Raw genomic sequence first — 22,007 nt, forward strand, 5'->3', positions numbered from 1 at the left:
GAACTTGGGTAATTTTCTGACAGTAAAGAATCATAGCCTAATATGCATGTATTTGACAATCTTTGTGTTTCCTTGACAAAAACATAACCTAGAGACTAGACTTGGCCCAGGACCTTGTCAGGTGGGTCTCAGAGTTTTGCCTGAGTGTACTGGTAACTTCATTCCACTTTTAGCAACATTCATGCTTTCTTTTGGTCTTATTTTGCTATCCTGCTGTAATTTAATACTCTGCTCAATGCTGTGACTTGTTTGCAGATGTTACCCCTCCACAAACAGCTGGTTATATGGAAATCACTGACCTTCAATCAAAGAAACTCCGATACATCCCTATTCCCAGGTAATTCACTTTCACCTTTGTCCTCCGTTTGTATGTCAGATAGAAAGTGAGCCAAGTCTTCCCAAGTGCTCTGAATAAATGTGTGCTTTTGCTTCCTTAAATAGCAAGCTCTTTTTTCCCCCCAGTTGCACTTGGCTTATGTCTTGCTGCTGTTCTGCATGGTTTACTGCTATTTTTATTTTCATTTGGGAAAAATGTCATATAGGTATAAGTCTAACAAACTTCAAGGCTTCATTTCTCTTTTTTGATCTGTCCTAATGATAAGTTTTTCTGTAACTGAAATAGCATTTTCAGTATTGCAGAAATCTTTGGGGTTCTTAAATGTTTTTAAGTTTTTATTTAATTCCAGTTAGTTAACCTACAGTGTAATATTAGTTTCGGGTATAGAATATACTGATTCAACAATTCCACATATCACCCGGTGCTCATCACAAATGCACTCCTTAATCCCCATCACCTATTTAACCCATCCACCCACCTACCCCCCACCTCTGGTAACCATCAATTTCTTCTCTACAGTTAAGAGTCTGTTTCTTGGTTCATCGCTCTCTCTGTCTTATTTTTTTCCCTTTGCTTGCTTGTTTTGTTTCTTAAATTGCACATGTGAGTGAAATCATATGGTATTTGTCTTTCTCTGACTGTCTTATTTTGCTTAGCATAATACTCTCTAGCTCCATCCACCGTATCTATTAACTTTACATATTAGTTTTTGGAGGCAAATGTGTTCAAAATGTCAAAGGAATTTAAATAGCATTTGTTTAATATTGTTTTTAAATGTGCTACTGTGCATCTGTGGTTGTGAAGGCTATGTAGTAGCTAAAGGCTTCCAGAGATTTAGAATGAAACTCGTGATCATTCACTGCTCTTATTATTGTCCAATGATGGAAGCAAAGTATTCAAACCAGTTGGATGGACGATACAGAAGGAAAACAACGTGTTTGGTGTCTACCCTTGAGGAGCACAGGTGTCCTCTCCAGTAGCCCATCCCTTTCTGGATGCATCCATGCCTGATCTCCCTCTCTCAGCCTAACTGAGCCCCTGCTCTGGTCCACCTGGCCTAGATTCTTCCTTACATTGCCCCCCCGGGGCCAACTACTCCTTCTTCTAATTTTTTACTCTGCTTTGGCCTAGATTGACATCACATCCCCTACTAACATATACTTCCTGACAGGCAACTGAGACCTCACAACACAGGGGTGAAAGCCTCAGCTGAGATGCCAAGCAGAGGACCCCGGAGAGCCATCCAACAGGAGAGAAAGGCCAGCCACACCAAGGCTGTCAGTCATCCACGGCACCCGCAGGCCACCTTTGCACCCATTCCTCTAACCCCTAGAAGTAAATAGCTCAGCATGACAGTACACAGTAACTCAGAAGCACAGCTTTGTTTCTTAGGACCCTTACTCAAGGTCAATAAATATGAAGAATAAAAGCATTACTCAAAAAAATAGGTTTACTTGTTCCAACATATAGAAGTATGGCTTCTTAGAGCATCTCACCTTGTCAATTTCATGGAAAATGGCTTTTGGTCATTTGGGAAATTCCTTACTCCATATGAATTATATGCTTATTAAAATATACTATTAGTTCAAGCAACAGAAGCAAAGAACAACTTTTTGCTTTTTACATTTCTAAAGCATTAATAATCTTTTCCAATATTTCTCTTAATTTCTCCCTCATTGGCCCTAGGCTTTATTTTGTTGTTTTTCCGTTTTAACTTTCTATGTGGACCATGTTCTACCTGCCATAGGAACAACATCTGGAAGAGCAGCTGTGTATATAGCCAGTGCCAACTGGTCACTGTAATGCATTCATTTAGAGCTGTACTGTCCACCGGAAATATAATGCAATGTCATTTTATGTTCCTTCCTAGCCATATTCAAAGAGGAAAAAGAAATCGGTGGAATTAACTTTAACTAAACATTTTATTAACCCAATGTATTTAAAATGTCATCATTTTGACACATATTCAATATAAAAGTTTTAATGAGATATTTTACATTCCTTTTTTCTTCTAAGTCTTTGAAATCAGTATTTATTTTACACTTTGGGAACATCTCAGTTTGGACTTGCCATATTTCAAGTGCCACGTGATTTAGAGTCTGTTCATTATCAGTATATCCTGAATTTCTCTTGAGATTAGCTATTGCCATTTTTGGCATATATGCAGTCCAAGAGAACAACCCATCTGGATTTCAGTTTTCCTGCTAGTTGCTTAAATTTAGCATTCTGCTAGATAGCTGGAATTTTCCATCTGATGGCTAACTTCAGATAACAGAAAATACAGTGACACTGCATGTAACTACAGAACCAAAATGAGTACATCACTTTTGCCCCCAGTAAAATTTGAGTATTTTTCCTCAAATTTTTGTATTATTTCCATCTGTAAAATGATACTGCCTACCTCTCATGTGTGGGTGTATGTAAATCTGGGCTTCCCTCTACTATGATTCTATGTGTTCCTTAAAGACCTTGCTATTATGTATAAAAGAGAATATGCATTTAAAACAAGGTGAAGAAGGGGCGCCTGGGTGGCTCCGTCAGTTGGGCATCCGACTCTGGATTTCGGCTCAGGTCATGATCTCACAGTTCGTGAGTTTGAGCCCTGCGTCAGTCTCCACAAACAGCACAGAGCCTGCTTGGGATTCTCTCTCTCCCTCTCTCTGCCCCTCTCCTGCTCATGCTCTCTCTCTCTCAAAATAAATAAATCTTAAAAAAAAAAAAAAAAAACAAGGTGAAGAAGAGATTCTAGAGCAAATTGCAGTAAATGTGATTTTTTCACCCTTTTTTTGACATATTTTGACATTAATCAAGTTTCATACTATGAAGAGTTAAACATTTAGCCAGTAGATACAGTACTCAACAGTCATACATCTTGAGTGCTCTTGGAAGAATTACAAACATTATTGTTTCACGTAGAAAAATTTCATTATTCTTGAATAGCCCTTTACTTCACCATGTGTACCTATTAATTTTTTTCCTAAGGCAAATATTTCTGGCAGAGCACCGTGAGATAAATCCTGTATTATGTCAAATGTTGCCTTCTTTGAGTCCTTCTATTATTGTAAAGTAGCTCTGAAACACTGAAGCAGTAGTTACCATCTTCTTCATGTAAACATATTTTAAAGCTTCTGTGTCCCAGAGTAGCTGGCTGTGTCACCTGTGTTTAGTATCTACTAAGGCAGACTGGGAAAAAAAAAAAAAAAAGGTCAGGTAGTCTCGGTTTATTCTTTAGGAGGTTATAAGATTTGACCCAACACATAGTGGTTTTGTGGTTTCCCAAATCTACATTGATAGTTTATTATGTTTTTATTATCTGATGAGACTCCGCCTTTAGACCATTTATTTTACATAGAAAATATCAGATGTATTTAGAGAGCCAACGCTGGTAATTCGAATTTCTAATCTGTTTCTTTTGTATAGTGAAGGCTATGCCTAGAAAAAGGAAGTGTGCAGTTGACTCATAGAAGCAAAACTGCATTCCTAGAAATGAATATATAGCAAAGAAAACATGTATATGTATGAAATATATATAATATGACAAATATATAAATTCCTTGTTATAAATTCTTGTGACTTCCTAAATTAGAAAATGCAAAATATTAAATATAAATGCAGGTAAAGCCCATAGAAAAGATATCAGCTTTAGCACTTAGACTGAAACTTAGACCCCTGAGGAGTGAGTCTAACATTGCAGGTGCATGAGATATGAGTTGGTTTAGAGTTCTTTTCTTTCTGACAGTGAACGCCAATACAATCGGGGGTCCACAAATACAGAAAAATGTAAGTAACCAATAGATATCTGTGCATTTTTTTTCTTACAGATGGATCTCTTGGTATCTTTTAATATGTTTACTATTAGAATTCTTTATAGCAAGTTTAATGAACCACAATTAGGTAAACTAGCTTCGTTATTACCAACTGATTGACTACTGTAATTTCCTTTTCAGATCAGAGTCTCTCTCACCATATACCACATGGCTGTCTACTATTTCGGACACAGATGCACTGCTAGCTGAGTGGGGCAAAGGTGCTGTTATTACTGTCGATATGGGAGGTCACATCAGGCTTTGGGAAACTGGACTTGAACGTCTGCAGCGATCACTCATTGAATGGAGAAACATGATTGGACAAGACAGTGACAGACATATGCAGGTACCACTCTAACCCACTTTCCCTCTTAAAGGTGCATATTTACGTATAAGGTTAGTTCCAAATGGAAGTAAACCTCTGGCCTCAAAACTTAAATATAGTTACTTAAATACCTAATTTCTCATAATAGAAAAAGACGTGTCTTTTTCTAGATAGTGGGAAAGTTAAAAGGTGCCCTTTTTGCGGTCAGTGCTTAAATATACAAGTTCCTCACATCACAGCATGAGAATACAAGACAATTGCTTCTGTTTGACCCCAAGCATTAATCAGCTTCTAGCATCACCTTTGCATTTGTTCTTTTACTACCATCATCTTGGGCATCTCTGCATGCTATGCTACCAAGGAGGCAGAAATACTGATATAAAACGCAGCACATTACCATAAGGTCAAAACCTTTAGACTAGAGAAGATACGTATATTATGCATCCAGCAAAGATGTGTTTTTACCAACTTCCTTATCTCCAGATAATGCAAACTTAGCAGTAGATAGACCCAGCCCTGCCCTGGAAAGAGATATGGAAATAGGTCACCAAAGTGAGAGGAAACTCCAGAAATGACTCAGTCACCACCTAATCTAGTTGGTCTGGAACCAATGAGGAAAGCTGTGTACCCATAAATACTAAAGCATATAATAAAAGGATTTATTTGTAATTGATTTTAATCTTCAGAAGAAAACTTCTCTGTTTATGCTTCATTCTTATCCAGCAAGATGGTAAAGAAAGGCGGGTTCCTGCCAGCTGTGTTGCTCTGCAGAGAGCCAATTAACAAGATAAATTTCTACAAACTACTCCATTGATACTTGATTAATAATTACTATTTTGTGTGGTTATTTTTCTGATTTCCCTTAAAGGAGAATAATTGTGAATGAATAATACATATTTCTCTTAGATTCTTAAAACCTTATAGGAACATTCTGAAAATTCGACACCAATGTAGGCAAGCAACTTCAACTTCTTTTGAAAGGGTATGAATATATTAATTTAATTAAGCTAAAACAAATGTATTGCTCTAACATAAACATGCCATTAAGTGCAATGAATCTATCATAGCAACAGACTGAATGTTGGTCACTATCCATAACAATAATTAGAAAATTAATTAACTATGGTTCTGATTCTCTTATTATCCTGAACATTAGTTTCTTCTCCCTTTGACTTAAGCTCCTCTTTTCATTACAGAGATTGGTAAATACTATTGTATTTAAATTTCTTGTATTTTATTTCAATTCCTCATGTGTCATAGAGATGAAAGGTCATATTTTTCCTATGGTCAAGAGTGTGGCCTAAATTAAGTGTCTTCTACAACAGAACTTTAAAAAAGAATTTTACACATGATTTTCATAACTAGTCTTGACTGCTACAAAAATTAACCCCTATTTGTAGTTTAGCCATACACTCTTTTTTCCCAGCGACTTCCCTGACTCTGTTGTTCATCTTTCTATTCCCAGCATAGTGACTGATACACAACAGGCAATTAATATATTTGTGTATGCTCATACTCATATATCCTAATTGCACTAGCCTTTGAAGCTATTTGACAAAAAATGGAACTGTTCTTTTAAACTGTCACAAGTTATTCATTCGTTTTTGTGTAACTGAATAAATATTTATTGGATGAATATATATAGTTATTAAGTTAGAAATGAACAGAAATATATTATCTAACATCTCAAAAATAATCAAAAGGTTTGGCTGCAGTATGCAGAGCAACATCTGATCCTTCCCAGACCTAACATTTTCCAGAAAATGCATAACTTTATGTCTCCTGTTCAAAGTTCAGCTATAACAGAAATAAGACTTATTCAGAAAGAAAGTTACACAATTCAGAAGTGAATGTTAGTTTCATTTGGAAAATTAGAATAGCTGTTATCCAACCTTCTCCTAACATCTCTGATGTTCTTTGATCCATTTTGGTCGATATTGAAATATATATTTATCTACATACTCAAACTGAGAAACAAATTGTAAGCATACGTCTTTATGTCTAAAGAGACAGGATTAATTGCCCAGATGGTCTGACGTCGTTTTATTTTTTGGTCGGATCTGTCCTCTTCTCCCTGCTTGGTCAATAACGAGACAGCACAGGGACGCCTGGGTGGCTCGGTCGATTTGAGTGTCCCACTTGGGCTCAGGTCATTATCTCACGGTTCGAGTGTTCGAGCCTCGCGTCAGGCTGACAGCTTGGAGTCTGGAGCCTGCTTCGGATTCTGTGTCTCCCTCTCTTTCTCTGCCCCTCCCCCGCTCATGCTCTGTCTCTCAAAAGTAGATAAACTTTAAAAAAAAATTTTTTAACAATGAGAGTATATTTAACTGCTCATATGCAGACCAGTTCTTGTTATTATTTACAAGTAGTGTACACAACCAGACCTAAATGGGAATCACTGTGGAGCAGTAGTAATAAGAAGCAAAATATGTCTTTTACAGTTTCCCGTACGGTGCGATCCCTCAAGCTCTTCCTCATTTATGGGCCTTTTATTCAGCATATGTCTCCTCCTGGTTCAGGAGCTTGAAAAATGCCTTTCTAGAAATATTGAGAAAAGAGAATATGTTCTTAGTACCATACTTCTCGCTGGCTAAGTTCCAGCCCTCTCCCTGTTCCTGGCAGAGTAACCCGATCTCCATCTAGTGGCAAAATGGACTTACTTTACATCGTAGAAATTAAAAGACCTGCTTTGCATTCACTAGTTTAAGGAGGTTTACACACACCTGTATTGTTTGGTTCCTGTTGGTCACGAGATGCTCCATTAGGTCAACAGTGAAGGCTGGGCAAATACCCCACCACTTACTGACCCACTTTTTTCCTTGAGTCTTTTGAATGATAGCAAAAGAACTGTTTATATTTAGATTAACTATGTCAGTTACATGCTTTACCACTTTCCTTTATATCTTGCTTCACTTCAGCCTTCTAGAGTTATCAATTCTGAAGCCATTGTTGCTTTGAATTTTAGTTTTTGCTTAATGAATTCATTGATAGTTCTCCTTCATGAGTAGTTTGCAAGAGAGTGTTTATTGAGCTCTTCATATAAAATGTGTTCATTAATTTTACATGCTATGATAGGAAGTGTGTTTTTCTTACAGCAAACAACTATAACAAATTCAAAGTGTCACTGTAGCTGTGGTTCTAAAAGCCCATGATTAAGAATTCATATTTATTACTTTTAGACTTCATATTTTCAGAAGCATGTGTTAATTATAAGCCAAAATTTTTCTGACCATGCTTCATAGTGTTCTCTCTAAAGCATATTTTTCATATTTTTATTTAGTTACACTTGGATTCATCCCAAGAAGGCTGTTAAAGCTACACCACAGGTTTCTTCAGAAATCAAACCATCTTCTTTAAAAAGCTCCTGGTGACTATTCTTGTGGGAACACAAAAGCTAAAAGGTTATAGCTTTCAAGCGTTATTGTCTGATTACAATAAACTAATTCGAAAGTAAATCCTCTGTATGTTACTGGTAGAATCTCTTTGAGGCCCTTGAATAGTACTTCCTTATCTGTATACTTTTAAAATGGATAGGATCTTTGAAACACAGTGTGGGACTACAACTTACTCATTCTTACAGTGAAGATAGTGCCTGGTACACAATAGATACACAGTAGAGGCATCAGAAAACATACTTAGAAAAGATAACTAATTTATATTAAGCACCACTAAGACTTTCCCCCTTTTAAAGAAGATATTCTAGGAATATGAGTAAAGGTAGTTGTTGTACTTTGGTAAACAAGACTGGCCTTTTCTTTAACTACAAGCCCAACAGTAAGGATTTTTTTAAGATATCAGTAAGATGGTAAGTCCTTCTTCCGGTTTTGGAAACCACTAGATCATTTCATTGGAGCTGTATTAGTACCTTTAGGTTTTCACTATGCAGACTATGTTTTCTCCACATACGCTGAGAGGGTTTACAATTTTTTGTTCTTTTTTTAAAGAAATTTTTTTAATGTTTTTTTTATTTTTGAGAGAGAGAGAGAGAACAAGTGAAGGAGGGATAGAGAGAGAGGGAGACAGAATCTGAAGCAGGCTCCAGGCTCTGAGCTGTCAGCACAGAGCCTGATGCGGGGCTCGAACCCATGAACTGCGAGATCATGACTTGAACTGAAGTTGGACACTCATCCGACTGAGCCACCCTGGAATACAGACGAATTCTTTCTTCTTTTTAAGGGTAGCTTATAGTTTACTCTTGCACCACGTTCTTCACTTTGGCCAGTAACTGAAAATACTTAGCAGTCTGATTCAGTGGGTCATTATCATTATCGTACATATAACAATGTATATTTCATAGGATTGTTATATGTACATGTATCTTTGGGGATATTCCTTGGCCCAAAAAGGCAATGCTTTTTTTTTTTTAATTTTCATAAAAACATTCGGCAAGATGGTCTAGCCATTTGCCTATGCGGTAGCATTTGAGCAATGCCTCTAATGATTTTCCCATGTTTATTCCTGCTAGAGAAATTCCCAGCCATGGAAATCCATTTTGAATCTAGATCTTAAATAAGGTTTTCAGACTTGAATAAGGTACACTGGGAGTGTACTACCCGGTGGTGTGCTGATAGACCAGCCCTCTGGTGAGGTAAAGGTGGGGCAGTTTATAATGTTTGCCAATTTCCCTGGTGTAACTACTCCCTCCGTGGCCGATTTCATGCTTCCAAAGGTTAATAATCAACTTGCTCAATTTCTGAGTATTTAGCAGCCATCAGAGAAAGGAAAGAAGTACTAGGAACACAGACAAGATGGTGCCATCTTATCTCTGGGAAGTACTGAAGCCCATAGTTGTCCCAGTTACAGACTGGCGATGCTCTTTTTGAACCACGAATACAGTTTGAGCAAAGAATTAGAAAGAAGTCTGCAGTCAAGTAGGATGACACTCATGAGTTCACAAGTACAAGCCTCCTTTCTTATAAACATCATTTCAGAAGGAAATTACCAGATTTTTACAGTCCTCCAGAAGCCGTGCTTCCGTTAGATCACAACTTTGTCAGTGATTGCTAAATATAACTAAAATTAAATGAGCAACCACCTCCCTCAGACAAGCAGATCAACAAGCTTATGACTTTCAGGGAGGCCATGAGTTTTCATTAGCCTTTTGTGCATATCCAACAAAAATAATAATCCTACAAATTATAATAATTGGAGGTACTATAGAGTCTTAAACTAATATTAAAAACAGAAATAGCACCTAGCTTTCTCATTATAGAAAAGACCTAACCTTAGGAAATTGCTTTTCAAATCATCACTGACAGAAGCATTTCAACTCCTTTCTCTCATGACAGGCCTTAAGATCATTCTTTTATATGGTACTATATCTTCAGTGCGTGTTATTTAACAATATATCAGCCAGTAAAGAAGTAATCTTAGGAATATTTAAAGTATAAGGAAAACAAATTAATTCTGTAATATATCAGTTATAAATTGAGATGTCAAATTCAATGAATATGTTGACAATTAATGGCTCTAGAATTTTTATGATTCTGAGCCTATTATGTATATAGTTACATGTAATCAACACATCACATTGGCTACAGAAATAAAATCCTCCTGTTATATTTATAAATAAAATTGTAATTTTATTCATAAGCAGGCATAGCCTATTGGCTATGCTTTCCAGTTAAAATATAAAGATAATACCATTGTACCTTACAAAGTTGTCGTAAGACTGAAATGCATCAGTACCTGGCACAGAGTAAGTAAACAAATAACAACTAGAAACTTAGAATTTAGAATTTGGGCCATAGAATTCTTTAATGCTTATATGGAAATGCAAAGCCAAATTAAAAGGAAGCAGTGTTACCCAGTCACCTAATATTAAATCATGACCCAATGAGTTACATAATGCATCATCTATCTTTGTGTTATAAGGTGTGAGGTTTGTTTATAATCCTATTTAGGAAAAGTTTTGTCAGGCCCATAAAAGGAATTTTGGTCTGTGCCTAAACCTGTCAACTTGAGGAAAAGCAGGAAATGAATGATAGGACAATTGTCAGCAGAGGATTATAGTGTTTAGCCTTATTCAAAAGACAAATTAGAACAGGACCAGAAAACACACAGCAAATATATACATCATCTTTAGTCCTGAGTTCTGAGAACAGTGAAAAGAGCAAGTCAAATTTGGAGTTGTCTCTCTTAATTTTTCCATATGCAGTACTCTTTGGTCTCTCCTTATAACATTCCAAAAATGTCTCTCTTTTTATTTTCTATTTCCTCACAAGGTCAGGCCACAGGTACCATTCTCTAACCTCTCTGAATAATCCCACCCATTCTTTCATTTATTTAATTAACATTTGCTTAGTACCCAGAATTGCTAGGATAAAGAAATAAATAAGATACAGGTGCAGACCCAGGGAACTTACAGTCAAGTAGAGCTATAATGAAATAAGTTGTAGTGCAATATGGCAGATAAACTGATAGGAGCATGATCAAAGGATCAGAAAACAGCCTAACCCCAGTTTTTCAGGAAGGGGGAAGGAGCTCTTGATAAATCAAACGCATGTGACTAGTTTTGTCTCTTGCCAAAATCCCAGTAAAAGAGCAATAAAGGATCAAAAAACAGTCCCAACCCACCAGGGCAAAGAGAACTACAGACGCAGCAGCGCTTTGGAGGATAGAAAATAAATGGGTGGGTGATAACGGAGTTATCAGCTGGAGAGAGCTGAAACCTATTCTTCCAGAGGGGGAAGCCAATAAGATGCAAGCTGCCGTACTCTGCAGAAGCCCACAAAGCATCAGGGCTTGAAGGCACCATGTACCTCTGAAGGTTGGAGTGCAGGGTGGCACCAAAAATTGGGAGATGAATTGAAATTCTGTATAGAGACCATTTAGATAGCCAGATTTTCTCCTCTATTTTGCACCTGGGCCACTGGCTCTTCTCTAGGCTTACCAAAGACAGGAGCTGTAATGGAGATTTGTACAATTGAGGACAAGAATGAGACCACGTAGACAGTGAGAAGATAAAGTGAAAGTTTACTTTTCTTACATAGATTCCATGAAGCTGACTTCCACATTTATACCCTTTGAACAGAAGAGTAGAAAAATCCTTTCTAGAAACTGACATATCCAAAAGAAAACCTTTCTGATCTAATATTTGGAAGTTTCTCCCTAGTAATCTTACAAGAAGACCCACTTATTGTTGAGACCAGCCTTTATGCAAAAACTTCAGTCCACTTTTTAATGCCTTCTTCTTAAATATTAATGGATAGCCTCTTATACAGAAAAAAAATGGAAATGAAAACAAATGAACAGAGAAAATAGAGATGATGCAGAAAGAAGAAAAACATGTCACAAAGTGACAATTGACATTCTCAGACAGGCAAGAGAAAATATGATGATCATAAAACAAAAATGTGATGCTTTTTTAACATAGGAACCTTCAAAGAACAAGAAAGGTGTCTTGGAAATTTAGCACCGAGTAATGTATAGAAGTGTTGAATCACTATATTGTATACCTGAAACTAACATAACACTGGATATTAACTGTACTGCAATTAAATAAACAACAAACCAATCAGACATGGTATATGGAGAAATAAAAAGTGGTAGCAAAAATAAATTCAATAGGAGGCGTTGGACATTCACTGGCTAGTGCTTCGCTTAACCAAGTCAACTTTCAGAACTGCATTCATTCAATGTGTTGTCTCACATCTCTATAACACATTTTAAGTTTTAAAAGTTAAGGGGCACCTGGGTGGCTCAGTTGATTAAGTGTCCTACTTCAGCTCAGGTCACTATCTCTCAGTCTGTTGAGTTCGAACCCCTCATTGGGCTCTGAGCCCAGAGCCTGGAGCCTGCTTTAGCTTCTGTGTCTCCCTCTCTCTTTACCCCTCCCCCACTCACACTCTGTCTCTTTCTTTCTCAAAAATAAACAAACATTAAAAATATTTTTTTTTTAATTTAAAAGTTAAAAGACACAAGGCCTGATTGGGGGTTAAAATGATTTTCTAGGGGCACCTGGGTGGCCCAGTCAGTTAAGCATCCCACTTCGGCTCAGGTCATTATCTCACCATTGGTAAATTTGAGACCCGCATCAGGCTCTGTGCTGACAGCTCAGAGCCTGGAGCCTGCTTCAGATTCTGTGTCTCCCCCCCTTCTCTCTCTGCCCCTTCCCCACTCATGCTCTGTCTCCCTCAAAAATAAACATTAAAAAAAAATGCAATAAATAAAATGATTTTCTAGAACTAGTTTCATTTGAACCTCTGTAGGACTTGCTGATAGGAAGATAGGGGTAGGAAAATGGATCTTCTCCCATGGACTTCTGCTCACTTTCCAGGCAGAGCACAGCCCATGTATTTCCCCCTTGACCTATATAGCCAAACAACAGAGCTGTCGATACTCTCTGCTTCCATCAGAAAACTGCTAAAAGCATTGGATCCCATGGAGAAAAGCACACTGTATCTGGAACAGGAGTGTGAAACCTTCAAGCTATAGGGCAGAGCAGACAACCGGCTGGGACCCAAAAGCCAGAGGAACTAGACTAGTTGGTCTGTCCTAGAGGAAGCAGGCATTTTATTCATTTAGAAGTTGCTTTTCTTTTCCAAACTGCTGTGTTCTCATGATTTTATTTAACCAGTCAAGTATCAATCTTATTTCAACCATGTTTGTATACCCACAAAAAACGATCACTGCATCTTTTCGATTAATTGATTTATCAGTAATTGTCTGCATATAAATATAGTGAAAACCTTTAAGTATATTCTCAATAGGTACTAGTGAGTCACCTCCCAGCAACAAATTTCAACCAACATTTGACAACTACAGATACAAATATAATTACATATTTGTCATCATAAATACTTTTTTTAGTGAGGAAGAAGTTTTCCTGTCATGTCATTATATCTATAATCTAATGGCTGTATTAGTTGAATCTCAGTTCCTTAAAAGCTCTGTTGGTTCCCCCACCTGCATCTGGTATTTCTAGTTGATTTTCATATCACAACAGTGTATATGCTCTAGACCTGGCTTCAGGAAAATAGCAAACCATAATTTCCTAGGGAGATGGTGGTGATCCAAGCTGTAGAATTTCTTTGTGGGATAGGCAGGTGGTCATCTATTGAATTACAGCAATTCTGGACAAACAATAGATATTTGAGTCCCTTGGGAACTCAAATATCTATTCCCATTTGAGAACCACCATCCAGAATGTTCTTGTGGAGCACTTGCTCTGTACCCACCAATGAAGGACCTGTGGGGAGGTGGTGGAATACTAAAACATAAAGCATGGTTTCTACCCTCAGAGAGTTTATTCTATGTGATTGGGGAGTTGAGGATGATCGTCATGAAACAGCAGCATGTAGTACAAAACAATGTGTATTTCAATGGTAAATTGGGGAGTTTTGACCCTGTGCTATAGTAGTTCAGAAGGGAAGTATATATGTATGATGAAAGTTGTAAGTGAAGGAAATGGGGCTTGGGTTGAACTTTTATTTTTGTCTTTAGATAGTTCAAAAAGAGAGGTCAGAGAATTCTAGACATTCTGAAAATCATACCACAGGCATAGATATAAATGAGCACTGTGTGTTTCCTTAATAAGAGGATGATTTGTGCCATAGGCATGGATCACAACAAATCCAAGAGTGACCTGATGCAGATACCAGAGGAACAGTAAGCAAATATCACAGCCAGTGTGATGCTCGCACAAAGCCCAGGGGGCAAATCCAGGTTGAATACCAACTATCCCAAGGAGACAGTGGAGGGGATACCAGAGCAGGGGTGGGTATTAAGAGCTGGGTCTGGGACCACCAGACACATACCCGCTGGAGGATCTTAGAAGACAGGGTGCGATTTAGTTTCAGCACAGTCTTGCTGGCACAGGACACTTTTAAAAGCAGTTGAAAGGATTTTGGCCTGTTTAGGCATATCTGTAGCATATTCTAAGACAAACAACTAAAAGCAAAGGGTATCTTCTGGGGAGTGGTGTAAGAAGGAGTCACCCAAATAGGAGAAATTAGGATGTGTGAAGATCCAATGAGGCTTTTAGGTTCCCTACTCCTAGGATTTGCGGAAGGTCCTTGAGTAGGAAAAATATAATAGTGGCGGCTAGATTAGAAAGAGGGACTTGGTAGTGATGTGCAGTCTGGGAAAGAACCCCGAGTGAACTAGGGCAACTGTGAGGGCGGGTATGGTTTGGTGGGGAAAAGCTGAATACGGGTCATGGAGGCAGACATTATGGACATTTCTAGTTTGGATATCTGGCAAAATGGCAGATCATTGTAGGAACCAGGAAAGTTGGAGAGGAGATAGGATTCAGGCATTTTGTATATGCTGAGTCTCAGGTAATGGTGAGATACTTCATTAACAGTGTGCGGTTAGTAATTGGAAATAGATTATTGGGCCCAAGATCAAAGCTAGTGAGAGTTACAATGATGTTTAGCATGGAGCTTTTAGCTGAAACCATGAAAACAGTTAGATGCTAAGGAGAATAGAGAGAAAATGAGCAGAACAACTGAGCTTTGTTTTTAGAAAAACGTACAGTTGTTTTTGAAAGCATATTCTCAGAACCCTCTTTAATAAGGAATCCATGTTCAAGCTGTTGGAAGACACTATAACTTACTAGCCTCTTAGAGATGAAATTACAATTAGTGAATATCTGGCTTTGAGAAGTCCCAGTAAAGAAATCTCCTTAATTTATTTAACTGAGTAGTCCCCAAATGTATTCAGAGTCTTTTTAATACTTCAACAAGTTGCCAGTCTTTATATTCCTGGTTTTCTTTGCTTCAGTTCGCCATGCACGCTGTGTAGTAGATCTCTTAGGACAAGACCTTTATGCTAATTCTAAACCTGACTCAGGATACAAGCATGTTGCATGACATTTATGACTTCAGAGAATAAATCTGGAATGCTAGGGTTGACTGTTAAAAGAAGAATGTATCCCTATACCTTTGAAGAGAGAACCTAGGCCTTAGGCTCAGCTCAAACCAAGGGCTCAACGTACATCATGTGACCTAGTCTCTCTCCTCTTGGCTCTGCTTTTTTCTGGCTTCATTGTTACAAAGCCTTTCTCCATTTAGTGGCAGCAATAGCCCTGATGGCGCTAGGTAATACATGGCTCTCACAGCTGGCAATCTCAGTAAAAGGGGCACGTCTCTCCGAGTAATTTCAACACAGTCTTTAGGGGTATTACAATAGGCCCATGAGGTCACGTGCCCATCCTGAACCAATCACTGTGACCAAAAGGACAGAATACTCTTAATTGGTCAGATTTTGGTCATGCATGTCTTCACTCCTAGAGTTTGGGATGAGCAAGGGCTGTATCAATCCCATCCGAACTACAAAATTATGAATTAGGAATAGGGGAAATACCCCTAAAGAAATACTGAATAAGCAAAAAATTTGACCATGTGTTTTGGGGGCGGGGGGGTGTTGTTGTTTTTGGTAGTTTTGACAGCTAAAGCCACCCTCTTGCAAGTGACAGCTGATAACCTTTCTAGGTTTGGGCTTCCTGGAGACCAGAACTATCATCAGATTCATTTTGTTTTGCACTCAGCACAACATTCATAAAACATGACTTTTACCAGATGCAATATGAAGGTAATTAGACCAGTGATGACCTATAGCATTCATTAATTTCATCTTCCACTTAAGTCCTGGAGTGAATACTTCAGAAACACATACTTAACTTTCTAAACACATGTAAGGCGGACATAAATATTCTAGTTACAATTGTCTTATGAGACTTTCCAGTTGCAAGAGTTCTGAATAAAATTGTCAGGTCTGTCTTGACAGTGCTCTGATGGCATTACGGTGGGTTTTTCCCCTAATGAAAAGAACTTACTAATATTGGATCATTTTCATTTTTTTTTTTCCTTTAGATATTTCTGTTTTAAGAAGCAAACACAACACTATTAAAGGCCCTACATTTCACATTGCTGGTATGGGTTGAATAATCCTTTCCATAAAGAGGAATGACATCTATAGAGCCCTAATAGGAAAGTCTAAAACTTAATAGGTTTTGTGCTAGCCAAAGGGGAAAGTGCTGCATTTGACTATGAGTCATCATTACCTCAACCACTCTGCCATCATATTTACATATATAAGTCATTGCTCAGAAAGGGAAAACCCTGACATAATATCAGAAACAAATTTCACGTGTTCTGAATCTGGTTGGAGTTAACCCGTAGAACTCCCAACAAATATATAAGGACTATTTAACAGCAATAAATAGAAGTTATTATTGTTACTATGACTCTCTTAATACTAAAATATAATATTTTTCCTATCCTATATTCCAAATTACTTAGAAGTTTAAAAATCAGTTGATTATAGGGATAAGCTTCTGACTGCTCCCAAGATTAAACAGACTTCAGACTTCTGAATATAATTCTCCTCACTCAGTTTGAGAAATATTTAGGCAGGTAGGTACGTAGGTAGATAGGTAGGTAGAAATATTTAGGTAGGTAGGTACGTAGATAGATAGGTAGAATAGAAAGAACGTTTATATTTATTTATTTTTATGTTTGTAAATATGAGACCTATAATATGTCTTTATATATATGAATGTGTATATATATAAAACCTTTCTAAAGTTGCAATAGAATATCTTTTACGAAATAGGCCTTGATTCTTCCACTCTGAGTTTTTCACTGTTTCTTCTAAACTTTGGTGAATTTGAAAGAAGCATATTGTTTGTTTAGGACAACTGCTGATAAAAACAATAGAAAAGTGAGGCCTCTGGGTAGCTCAGTCAGTTAAGCATCCAACTCTTGGTTTCAGCTCAGGTCATGATCTCATGTTTTATGAGTTTAAGAACCACATAGACTGCCAGGGATTTGCTCTCTCTCTCTCTGCCCCTCCCCCACTCATACTCTTGTGCATGCTCTCTCATAAATAAATAAGTAAATAAATAAATACTTTTTAAAAAAACAATAGGAGAGGTGCCTGGGTGGCTCAGTTGGTTAAGCGTCCGACTTCAGCTCAGGTCATGATCTCGTGGTCTGTGAGTTCAAGCCCCGCTTAGGGCTCTGTGCTGACAGCTCTGAGCCTGGAGCCTGCTCCTGATTCTGTCTCCCTCTCTCTCTGCCCCTCCCCCACTCATGCTCTGTCTCTCTCTCTCTCTCTCTCTCTCTCTCTCTCTGTCAAAAATAAATAAACATTAAAATAAATAAACAAACAATAGGAAAGAAAAGCATTCCCTTCAGAGCCTTAAATCCATGCCTATTTATAAGTTCTGTCTTCAAGTATAGACAAATAATTTAATTTTTTATTTTTCCTCACCAAATCTAATTACATATTTTAAAACTGTTTATCTTTCTCTCCATATATTTTTTTCCATGAACCACTTGAAAGTAAGTCAGAGACATGATACCCCATTACCTCTGAATGCTTCAGGGAGTATTTCCTCAAAACAAAAGCACTCTCCTACATAACCACAATACAGACCTCAAAATCAGGAAGTTAACGATGATACATCATTAATGTCTAATCCACAGAGTTTATTCAAATTTCACATGTCCCAAGAGCATCCTTTTAGCACAAAGAAGCAATCCAGGATCATGTTCTCTGTCAATCCAAAAGTTTCTCATCTTTCCTTGGCTTTCATGACCTTGACATTTTTGAAGAGCTTAGGCTAGTTACTGTATAAAAATATCCCTCAACTTGGGTTTAACTAATGTTTCTGCATTGTAGATCCAGTTTATGCATCTATGGCAGGAATATCACAAAAATGATGCTATATTTCTCTCAATGTGTCCTATTAGGTGGCACAGAGTATTGGTTTGTCCCATTACTGGTGATGTTAACTTCAAATATCTGGTTAAGGTGTTATCTCCACTGTGTTTCTCCACTGTGAAGTTAATATTTCTTCCTTTGATAATTACTATATGTCTTTTGTGGGTTTACATTTTGAGACTATGTAAATATCTTATTTCTCATCAAGCTTTCTTTCATTAATTTTACCATCCATCAATGATTCTTATTTGAATCAATTATTATTACTGTGGTTGTCAAACAGTGATTTTTTTTTTCCAATTGCATCATTTCTTCTACATTAACAGTTGGCATTCTAAACTAAGGAAGGACCCTCCCTTCTTATCCCTCTGTTTTTTTTTATTAGTATTACCTCATGGATTTCTACCTTATTTGATGGGTGATAGTCTATTGCCACTCTTATTTATTTTGATGTTCAGATTGTTCGTTTAGCCAGTGGGGACTCCTTCAAGCCAGTTCCTTTGTCCCTTTGACATGCTTCAGTCATTTTTTTAGTACTTCTTTAATTTGTGGCATAAAAAGTAGATCCAATTTCTTTTGTCTCGATTTTCTGTGCTGGTATAAATACTGTTTCATTAGGCGGTTTCTCTGGGTATTATCTGTTGACTTAGATCACCCTGTTAATAAAAAAGAAGCATTCTAACCAACTTCCATTTAACCAACTCTCCAAATTAACCTGCTCTCTTGCATGGATGTCCAGAGCACCCTGAACATTCACAGCTCATCAGCTTCCCTCCAATATTCCCTCATACTTCTGTTCCCACTAGTTGAATTGTGCTTACATTTGACAGGAAACGTTTTAGCAGAGCCTTCAGGTTGAATGACCCATGCATAACAGTTATATTCAGAGAGTCTCAGAATGTTCTGTCGCTCATAATCATGTATATTGGAGAAAAATCAACAAAGATGTGAGATCATATAGCCACCATATATGTTGAATATTTTTCTTCATGTTATTACAGAGTTAGGTTCTGAATAAGGCCTAAGAAATCATCCATTATAATCTTTCAGTCTCATTTGGTCAGAGAGAGAGAAATAATTCTTCCTCTGGCCATTGGCCAGGGCGTAAAATAATATTATTATAGGGACTCCTTATTATTGTTATTTGATGCCTATCTACCCATCTTGCTACACTTTATCATTAACTTTAAGTAGCTTCAGATTTTTCTTGTTCATTTGGCTGGAATTATTATTTCTACTGACCACACGAGGGTGTCTGTGAGCTTAGAACAGGAATATTTCAGGTAATTTCAACAACTAATAGAACTTCCATAACTAATAACTGTTGTCCTTTCACTATATTTGGAAGTTATAATTTAAAAAGTAGTTGAGGTAGCCAGAAGACATGAGTCAATGCTCTCTCCATTCGAAGACCTTTGGCTATTACATGAACGGCATTTATGAGAAGAATTCAGAACTTCTAGTGAAGTTATGCTCACAGAATTTTCTCAGGTCAGGAATTAAGAGATCCAGATCCTCTTCCTGGTTTCACCACTAATGTGTGACTTTAAGCGGTCACGCTGTCTCTGGACCTTAATTTCTTGTTCTATAAAATGAGATAGATTGTAAACTGATCCTTCAGCCTTTCCACAAAAGGCAACAATGAAGATAGGATCTAAAAATAAGACATACATCAGGGCATCTGGGTGGCTCAGTTGGTTAAGCATCTGACTCTTGGTTTCGGCTCAGGTCACGATCTCATGGTTCATGAGTTCAAGCCCTGGATCGGGCTCTGTGCTGACAGCACAGAACCTGGTTAGGATTCTCTTTCTGTACCTCTCTCCCTGTCCCTCCCCTGCTCGCGCGCACGCCCTCTCTCCCTCTCTGTCTCTCTCTCTCTCTCTCTCAATCTCTCTCTCTTTCAAAAATAAATAAATAAACTTTTAAAATTTTTAAATTAAGGTATACATTGAAGAACTTCTCCATACTAGTGATTTTCTTTTAATTGACTGCTTAGGATATGCTAGGTGCTATCAATACATAACCACCATTATATTGTTCTATTCTGAGGTTAGATTAAGTACTTTGCCCCAGATCACTCTCCTAAACAACGAACAAAGCTGAGATTTCAGCCTAGCTCTCTCCAACTCAGAAGCCCATGTTTTTATTCCTCTTCACCACATGGCTTCCCTAGGTCCAAAAGACTAGTTTCAGTGGAGATTGTACCCTTAGAGGAGAAAGTCATTCTTTGTCTGTCCTGGAGACCAAATGCTTACAGGTGCTGGATAGGGAACACAGATCTGGAGGGTCTGAGGTAAACAGGAAGTCATGCCCCTTCGAACTAAGAGGGCAGTCTCTACTTCGCTGTGGCCATGTGAGAATGCAGGCTCAACTTGGACAGTTTCAAGAGAAGACCAAAATCCAGACTTTTAAATGAAATCTCATTAATTTGAAAATTTGGCAACAACTCAGCATTTTTTTGTGGATAGAGTGATGACAGAACACTCCAGGACCCACAGATCTCTCTTTCTTCTCACCAGGTTGGGGATGTATCAAGAAATGAAACCCCATTCGCTTACAAGCTTTTTTCAAATAACTTACCTATGTTGGTAAATTCCCTTACTTGCTCTATAAAGTTTTTAAGTTCTCCTAATGAAATTAGGAGAATTCTAAACCCCCAGGTTTAGAATAAAAAGCCAAAAAGATGGGCAATCTACTGCCATGTTGTATACCTACCCTGAAATTTAAAAAAAAAAAAAAAAAAAAAAAAAAAAGGAATCTAGCTAAATCAGAGGAAAGGAAAAGGGGGAAACAAAGGGAGAAAAGTAAACATAAATATCTCAAAATATTATCCAGGCATAAAGAGATAAAAATTATGTTTCTTCTTCCTAAGTTGTGTGCATATCCTCTAAGAAAAGCCATAGTATATCAAATGTACTTTTTTTTTTTAGTTTGTATGCTGTTTAAGTTATAATGAGGAGTAATGTAGCTCTTGTTTTTTTTTTTTTTTAATGTTTATTTATTTTTGAGACAGAGAGAGACAGAGCATGAACGGGGGAGGGTCAGACAGAGAGGGAGACACAGAATCTGAAGCAGGCTCCAGGCTCTGAGCTGTCAGCACAGAGCCTGATGCGGGGCTCGAACTCACAGACCGTGAGATCATGACCTGAGCGAAGTCGGACACTTAACCGACTGAGCCACCCAGGCGCCCCATGTAGCTCTTAATTGTAAGGGGAGGAATCTAACTGGTCCCAGGGTGGTTTTGTTTAATGCATTTTATGAGTGACAAAGCAAAATTCTCTACTCATGACAAGAATGAGAAGGATGAAACTAGAAGGCTCTCCACATAGCTCTTCCACATGCATTTTCATGTCCTGTGTCTTCCCTCACATTGTCCCCTCTGGCTGGGATGCCCATCACCCACTTCTGTGTCTCACCCTTCAAGGGTAAGCACACATGGCTCCAGCCTATCCACCCCCAGCTGAATTCATCCCTCCTTCCTTGGTATCGCTGTGCCCTGGCCGCATGTGATCTCTAACTGCTGTGTGTCAGAAGGGCAAGCTGCCCCACAGCAGAATTTGTGTCCCATTGAGGCATCTGCCTGGTAGCCTGACATGGGACCAGAGCTCAATAAATTTGTGATGAATCAGTGAACCAATAAATGAATGTATGATTAATTGGGGCATTAAAGCTTTTATAAGATCCCTGCGAGGGGTCATAAAAGCTGCACACTCCTTTGGTGTTTCTTAGAAGGCTACATCTTTTGTTTCTGTAAATGAGCTCACTGTTCACAAGCCAAATATTGCCTAAGTTGGCAGAGAACCAAATGGTAATAAATCTCCCACCCTTCCTTTTTTCCTACACTTGTTACTTTGTGGCTGCATAATGA

At 37.9% G+C, this 22,007-nt stretch overlaps 1 protein-coding gene across 2 annotated transcripts in view; it reads left to right on the top strand.

Moving 5' to 3' along the window:
* VWA8 (von Willebrand factor A domain containing 8) overlaps positions 1-22,007 on the top strand; it is a 370,895-nt gene that overhangs the window by 272,042 nt on the left and 76,846 nt on the right. The window contains exons 36-38 of one of the 2 annotated variants that reach the window (XM_042927004.1): positions 256-337; positions 4,285-4,489; positions 7,749-7,858. In XM_042927004.1, coding sequence (XP_042782938.1) covers positions 256-337; positions 4,285-4,489; positions 7,749-7,781 — 320 coding nt within the window. In that variant the 3' untranslated portion in view covers positions 7,782-7,858. Of the gene's footprint in view, positions 1-255; positions 338-4,284; positions 4,490-7,748; positions 7,859-22,007 lie in introns of those variants that run through there. The other variant, XM_042927013.1, reaches the window with a different exon arrangement.

The sequence above is a fragment of the Panthera leo genome, chromosome A1 (genome assembly GCF_018350215.1).
Source record: "Panthera leo isolate Ple1 chromosome A1, P.leo_Ple1_pat1.1, whole genome shotgun sequence".
Lineage (NCBI taxonomy): Eukaryota > Metazoa > Chordata > Mammalia > Carnivora > Felidae > Panthera > Panthera leo.